General features: G+C 43.0%; 1 protein-coding gene and 1 non-coding gene across 5 annotated transcripts in view; one reads left to right on the forward strand and one right to left on the reverse strand.

Annotated features, from left to right (window-relative positions):
- LOC102736984 (uncharacterized) overlaps positions 1 to 4,834 on the forward strand; it is a 32,213-nt gene extending 27,379 nt beyond the window's left edge. For both annotated transcript variants that reach the window (XR_014141060.1, XR_014141063.1), the window contains one exon: positions 2,879 to 4,834. This is a non-coding gene — a transcript (uncharacterized LOC102736984). The remainder of the gene's footprint in view (positions 1 to 2,878) is intronic.
- The window catches only part of VSTM1 (V-set and transmembrane domain containing 1), a 21,436-nt gene extending 13,710 nt beyond the window's left edge, over positions 1 to 7,726 (reverse strand). For 2 of the 3 annotated variants that reach the window (XM_081807717.1, XM_081807716.1), the window contains exon 1: positions 4,842 to 7,725. In XM_081807717.1, coding sequence (XP_081663843.1) covers positions 4,842 to 4,875 — 34 coding nt within the window. In that variant the 5' untranslated portion in view covers positions 4,876 to 7,725. Of the gene's footprint in view, positions 1 to 4,841 lie in introns of all 3 variants that reach the window. The other variant, XM_081807718.1, reaches the window with a different exon arrangement.
- Positions 7,727 to 7,987: the final 261 nt, after the last annotated feature.

Genomic DNA, 7,987 nt, shown 5'->3' on the forward strand with positions numbered 1-7,987 from the left:
TGAGCCACCCAGGCGCCCCTGGATGTCTTCTTTGTAGAAATGTCTGTTCATGTCTTCTGCCCATTTCTTGATTGGATTATTTGTTCTTTGGGTGTTGAGTTTGATAAGTTCTTTATAGATTTTGGATACTAGCCCTTTATCTGATATGTCATTTGCAAATATCTTCTCCCATTCTGTCAGTTGTCTTTTGGGTTTGTTGACTGTTTCCTTTGCTGTGCAAAACTTTTTATCTTGATGAAGTCCCAATAGTTCATTTTTGCCTTTGCTTCCCTTGCCTTTGGCGATGTTTCTAGGAAGAAGTTGCTGCGGCTGAAGTCGAAGAGGTTGCTACCTATGTTCTCAAGGATTTTGATGGAAGATCCATTCTATTTCTTAAAGGCACTTCCTTGGATTGATTTTTTACCTTTTACTTAAGTCCCATTGTCTCTTATTCAGGAGTTACGATTATGTACAAAATTCCAGCAAACTTTTCTGATTTATCATGTTGCTTTCATGATCGGGCTTTCTTTCACCATCTAGACATCATTGCACCTTTACCTATATTTTCCTCTCCTGCTTTTTATGACTGCACTTTTCACCCTTGCCACTTAAATAACACAAAGGTTATTTTACTGTGGAGTGTGAGCAGAGGGTTTCCTCCCTGATTCAAACAGACAGAAGTTGCTCTCTCTGACCAGGTTCTTCTTTTCACAAGGAGTTCAAGACATTCATGGTCCTAAATGCTCTTTCCACGTGTGGCTTTGATTTTTACAGACGTCAGACCCTACCTCTCCTGTGTTCCATTCTATGTATTTCATTCTGGGATAGGAAGGTCATCCCTTGGATGGAAATATGGGAAACCAGTCTTGGGGTCTGTCAAGAGGTGAAGCTAGAATTTCTCTAGATGCGAGAATGTCTCAGAACATCTGGCCCTTGTTTAAACTCAGGGGTCAACTCACAACACGGACCCCCCAAGTTTCACCAAGAAGAAAGGAGGTAGGGGTCTCACGGTGCACTGAGGCCAAACTTGCAGTGACAGTGGCTGGCATTTGTAGGTAGAAATCATCATCTGGGTGGTCAGGGGGTCCTAGATCTCATGGTCTCTTTTAAGTCCCCTCTCCCCCACAAACCTGCTTTTAGACTCATGTTGTCTCAGCTCTGGTATCAGCCAATATTCTGCTCAGTGATTCCCGCCCCCCCCCCTTTTTTTTAAGTAAGCACACAGGTGCCGTTAGTTCATTTTGCCTTGTGAAACCCTACTGGAGAATAGGGTGTAAAAGTGAGGGAGAGGTTCTCTTTCTTTGACAAAATAAAACTGTATATACTTAAGTTACACAACATGATGATATATACATATATAGAATGATTACCACAATCAAGCCTGTTAACACATCCATCAGCTCATACAGTCACCCTTTGTGTGTATGTGCGTGTGTGTCTGTGATGAGAACACAGAATCATCAACTACAGTCTCCATGCTGTGCATTTGATTCCTTAGAACGTGCCCCTCTTTCCTAACAAGGGACCACAGTGGATGTAGACAAGGAAGACCGGCCGCACAGAGGAAACCATCATTGAGGGGAATGCAGGATAACTTGAAAAAAGCATATTTCTCAGTAAAGAAGTACAATAAAAACCCACCAATTATTAAGTGTCTGTCTTTTGGCTGACTCTTTACAGACACTGACCACTGACATGCTTATATTCTTTAGCAGGTCCTTGGCAGACAGCTGTCATCTACCCTACAGCTACCTGCTCTGAACAACAACCAGCCTCGTTAGATGCTACGCCTTCCACTGGGTGTAGGAAGGAGTGGGAACATTAGAAACCACAGCTCCCTAAAAACTAATGTGATACTGTGATTTATGATAAATACACATTTGGTCTTTGTCCTGGTTCCTGGCACGCAGCTGCTAAATCCTTGGAATTTTCTTAACCATGTTTTTTTAAGTCTATTTATTTATTTATCTATTTTAGTAATCTGTATACCCAACGTGGGGCTCGAACTCATGACCCTGAGATCAAGAGACCCATGCTCTTCTAACTGAATCACCCAGACACCCACCCTTGGAATTTTCTATACAAGTGTCTTTCATTATGTTAATGAAGTGACTTTTGGACCACACGTAAGGATGAGGGCTGGTTGCCAGGGGAACCAACCATATGATGACAAGGTTGGAACATTCAATTCCACCTCCTTGACCTCTGCGAAGGAGAGAGGGGTTGGAGATGGAATCAATAGCCAATGGCCATGATTTAATCAATTGTGTTTATGTAATGAAGACTCTATAAAAGCTCAAAAGGATAGGTTCAGAGAGCTTGCAGGTTGATGAACCAGATGGAAGTGCAGGGAGAGTGGTGTGCCTGGAGAGGACGTGGAAGCTCTGTGCTCTTTCCCCATACCTGGCCCTCCATATTTCTTCCATCTGGCTGTGCAGATATATCCTTTTATAATACACTGGTAATCCAGTAAGTTAAATATTCCTGTGAGTTCTGTGAGCCTCTCTAGTGAATTAATTGAACCCAAAGAGGGGGTCATGGGAACTCCTGATATATAGCCAATTGATCAGGTGATAACCCAGACTTGCCATTGGCATCTAAAATGGGGAGGAGGCAGTTTTATGGGACTGAGCCCTTACCTACAGGATCTGATGCTAACTCCAGGTAGTGTCAGAACTGAATTAAATTATAGAACACCCAACTGGTGTTCAAGAATTGCTTGGTGGTGTCAGGGCCCCACCCTCACACATTGGAATTGGGTGCCAAGATTGGATCTCCAGATTACTGTTAAATTATAATTTAACAGATCCTTTGAACTCATCATCTGGAAAGCTTAAAAATTTTATGTAAAACATTATTCAGATTATGTTATATAAAATATTATCCTATTCTATTATAGAAAGAAATGTTGCAGTGATATATCATGGATGGACCTTAAAAACATCATTCCAAGAGAAAGAAGCCAGACATGAAAGGTGACATGGTATGATTCCATTTACATGATATATCCAGAATAGCTACATCTAGAGAGACAGAAAGTGGATGTGGTGGTTACCCCCCAGGGAAGGGGGATGGCGAGTGACTGCTTTGTGGGTACAGCATTTCCTTGACAGCTGATGAAAACATTTTGTTGTGGTTCCACAGCATTGTGAATGTCTAAAATGTCACGAGATTGTCTACTTTAAAATGGTTACTCTCATGTGCATTGTATCGCAATACATTTTTAAAATTTTATGTAAGTTGGGTACAATTACCCTCTGTACTAAAGATGTATAAATATTCAGATGTATAAAGATTCAAATATCAGAAGTCTGCCTGAAATCAGATGAAGTGGAAATGACTAGTTGTGTTAGTTTAGACAAGCAACCTCCATTAAGTGCAATGGTAGATCATGTTTCCAGAGCAGCCTGACCCAGGGATTCAGTGCTGTTGCAGGCTTTTCTCTCAGCTACCGTGTGTCATTCCCTCTGAATATTGTCAGGACAGGACCAGGAGCCTGGAAGCAGGGCTTTAGGCAACTACGGTCTGGCATCTTTGGAAGGTCACACTCAGAGGACCAAAATTTATCTGTGTCTCAATGCCAGTTTGAGAACCTTCCTGACAGAACTGGACTGGCTTGCTTTGAATCATAGACCTATCCATGGAATAATGATTATTTGTGTCCTCCAGAAAGGTATGTTCAAGTCCTAACCCCCAGTAGTTGTGAATGTGAACTTATTTGGAATTGCATTATTTGGGAGTAGGCTGGTCTCATAATTCAGTATGACTGGTGTCCCCATAAGAAGAGGTGGAGAGATATAGAGACAGACACAGAGGGAAGAGGGCCATGTGAAGACATGAGGGATTGCAGCAAAGCATCTGCAAATAAGGAACCCAACGACTGCCTGCCATCCCCAGAAGTGAGGAGAGCCTGGAACAGATTCTCTCTGGGAGCCTCAGAGCCCTCAGAAGGAACCAACTCTGCTGGCACCTTGATCTTGGACTTCTGGCCTCCAGAAGTGAGAGAATAGATTTCTGTTGTTTTAAGCCACTTGCTGTGTGGCACTTTGTCATGGCAGCCCTGGGAAATGAATACAAGCAGGATGAGGTCAGTCTCTTGACTGTCCAACTTATTCTGCCCTACAGCTGGAGGTTTGGGGTATAGTGACTGACAGCCACCCCTAAAGCTCAAATGTGTGTGTGAGAGGAGCATTACCCCAAAGGAAGGGCTGTATCTCGGAAGAGGGAGGAAGGAATTGGGGCAGATGACAAGTCCTGATATCTTCCACACACACTCCTCAGCCCCACCTCACGAAAGAGGAACTGGGGGCTTGGTCAGTGGAGCTGCTGGTTCACAGCCTAGAGCCCCCATGAGACCAAGCCAAGGTCATAATCCCAGGTCTTCCTTTTTACAGGCTGAGGTCCCTTTGATTACATCATGTTCAAGTTGAAGACAGTTAAAATCAGTAGAGGGTAGAGCTGGTCAGAAAATTTTCTTTTCATCCATTGTCCCCAGACATAGCCCTTCTCTGTAATCTTGGTCTGTACCCAAACCCACAGCTCCACACCCTATGTATTCTGTCCTCCTGTATGCCAACAAACATTCCTGGGAGGACTGGTGTTTGGACAAATCAGGTTTGGAGCCCTCATGGGAGCTCTGCATTGCTCAGCTGAGTAAATGAGGGTATCAACCCACGTCTCTGAACCTCACTTCCCCATCTCCTGTGTGCAGGCACCAAAACAGAGGCATGTAACCACAGCCCATGAAACTCTGACAGGTAGCCTGTGTCCAGTACACAGAAGATATCACTTCACATCAACCCCCGCTTCACCGTGAATTTTCTCACCACCCAAACCCATCTGTCCCAGTCCTGGAGACTCACCAAGGCAAAGCAGGGGCAGGAATTCTCTGAGCATAGTGTCCCTTCCACTCAGACCAAGATCCCACCTTCAGTTTTACAGTTCAAAGGAAGAAGGGGAATTGGGCCATCGCGGGTCTTTCCTGCCGACTTTGTCTCCAGGTTGTGTGGATAGAGGTTTTACCGTGACGCTTTGGTTCTCCACTGCCTGGTGTACAGTTTCCTTCTCACAACCAAGGCAGGAAACCATCAATGACAACATCTCCCTCATAAACAGTGTGTGTGGCTCCAGCACCACCCACCCTGAGATCTGTCCTATCGCATCTGAAGTCCTGACCAAGACATTTTCTTTAAAAAAAAAAATAATAATAATAATTGTTTTGGAAAAAGTTTTAGAGTTGCAAAAAAGTAGTACAGAGTTCCCACATACCCATCAACCAGCTTTCCCATTGGTAATAGAACTACAGTACATTATGAAAACCAGAAAGTTGGCATGGGCATAATAAGATGGCTGGGCAAGCACATGGTAACATCTAAAGTGTGGGAGTCTCTGGTAATGCTGGGCACCCACTGCTCCTGAGAGCAGGGGGTTCAACAAGAAAACAGAAGTGGATGTCTGTCTTTAAGTCTGAACAACTTGTCTTTTAGTAAATCTTGACAAATGGGTCACACAATATCAGATTTTTGCTGTGCTTTCTTTTACAGAAGAGAAAGTAATCAAGGGAAACTGGAAAGCTTCTATTCAATTTTTCTCCCAAATGGGAAGAGTATAATCCCATTTTCCAGGAACAAAGGAAGAAACACTGAAAAATTAAGGGAGCAAATTCTTCTCTAGAGGTACAACACTCATCCTTCCTTCCCAGCTACTCATTGCTTCCCAAGTCTGTTAAGAACTCTTGTTGATTATTGATTGCCTCATGTAACTGAAAACACTAGGGTTGTGTTCAAGCATGGGTAGATCCAAATGCTCAAATAATGGTACTGGGAATCTGTCTTTCTCCATGTTTAGGTGCCGCTTTCCACTGTGTAGACTTCACTCTCAGGTTGGTTCTCTTCATGTGCTGGGAAGTTATGCACTGGCATCTCCAGGCAGAAATAGTGCGCTAGCACTAACACTTGCAACAAAACTCATAAGGCAGACTCAACATTGCTTGATCCTGGTTTGCATGTCCATTCCTAAATTGATCGATGTAGCCAAGGTGATGGGTTGCACTAATTGGTCCTTCTGGGACATATGAGCACACCTGCAGCTAGAAAGCTGGATCAGTCTCATTTAACCACAAAGAGTAAGTGACAGGTGGCCAATGTCTCAGTGAAGATAGTCATACCAGGATATACTGGTTATGAATAGTTGGATATGCAATAAGTCAATACTGTCCACTCTGTGCCTTCATCTGCCCATTTCAGGCTATGCCCAGGCAAGATTTTGTCTCCTTCCAAGAACTAATCTATGATTCTTCTCTCCCTTAACCATGAGTCTTTAACCATGAGATTGCTGAAAGCATGTGCAGATGCCATAATGTTATTATTATAACTATACATCAGTTTTCTAGAATTATTAGGTCCCCTGCCTGGAGGTATGAGAGGTGGGAGGAAACATGGTTGTCTCCTGATACACAATGTTACAAGGGTTAAAAAATCCTATACTACATCTCAAAGCAGATGTCAGCACTTCAGATACACAATACCCTAGCAGAGTTAACACACAGCTGAGCAAGAAACAAAAAGTAGATTTTCATACATTCTCTGAGAGGGCAAAATAGATCAAGTCCCTCAGGTTGGATTGAAATTATTGTAGGGATTAAGATTGGAAGGGAAGACAGAGTAAGCAGAGCAAAGCCCCAATCCTGGGCCACTACAACTCTGGACCACTACATGTCTATTAAAGACACCTTGTTTGAAGCTTATACAGACTCACCGCCTTCTGATTCAACCTCAACCTTGTCCTGCAATTATTTTTTAAGTATAATTTTTCATAAGTTAACTTTCCAACACAACACCAATGGAAAGTGAGTCCTGATTTTTATTAAGATTTGAAATCACCAAAGTTCAACCCTAACTAGTAATGGGAATGTATGTGTGCTCCATGCTCTCCACATCTCCCAGATCCACTTATTTCTGCATTCAGATGGGGTGACTTGGCTCTAGTTCACATGTACTTCATCTTCCCCCTGAGAACGATGGGCTAGCTCTCACATGTCCTCATGGAAATGGAAGATGCACAGGGGCTAAATCAAAATATGCTGTGCCCCTGAAGACCTGGGCTGCAGTTAAAATATTGCCATTTGCACCTTATCCTGTTGACCAAAGCTAATAACACAGCTGAATCCATAGTTGAAGGGCTATTAGTGTGAACTATTGCACTATGACTTCTTGGCCACAGTTATTCATATACATCCTATGTACAAAATATGCTCATTCCCATCCCAGGACCTGTTCCCCCAAATTTCCATCCAATAATGGTGTCAGGTTTTAAATCCAGGACCTAATGATCATTATCAAGTCTATAGGTGGCTCCGTTGGATCCAGGACTCATGAACTAAAAGGAGAAATTAGGTGCCCCATACATCTGCCATATGATGACAAAACAGAAGTGGGATAACCACAATACTCTCACTAGGAAAAAGCTTCCTCCTTAGGTGTGTGGGTGACATAAAGCAGTCACTGGTTTGCAGCAGTTTCAAAATCACTTTGGGAAAATGCCACTAGATGCCACAATTCTGGGGATGGAAATGTTGCTTCATAAAGTTTCAGTTCTGTTCTCTATTAGGAGTTTCTCAGCCCACTATCCTGTGAGGTCTTGGTTCCTCCCTCTGAGATGTCTTTGTTTTATCAACCTTCCTGTCCACTTCTGAAGAGGACTTTGGAGAATATGACCCTCTTGATGGATGGCCCAGTTTCTCAGCTTGCTTTCTGCACATAGAAAGTTGAGCCTTCAAGTCTTTGTTTGTTTTTTGTTTTTTTTTAAAGATTTTATTTATTTATTTATTTAATTTAATTTAATTTTTTTTTTTAAAGATTTTATTTATTTATTTGAGAAAGAGAGAATGAGAGAGAGCACATGAGAGGGGGGAGGGTCAGAGGGAGAAGCAGACTCCCCGCCGAGCAGGGAGCCCGATGCGGGACTCGATCCCGGGACTCCAGGATCATGACCTGAGCCGAAGGCAGAT

This window comes from Leptonychotes weddellii, chromosome 16 (assembly GCF_054177405.1).
Source record: "Leptonychotes weddellii isolate Sample4059 chromosome 16, ASM5417740v2, whole genome shotgun sequence".
In the NCBI taxonomy this organism is placed as follows: Eukaryota; Metazoa; Chordata; class Mammalia; order Carnivora; family Phocidae; genus Leptonychotes; species Leptonychotes weddellii.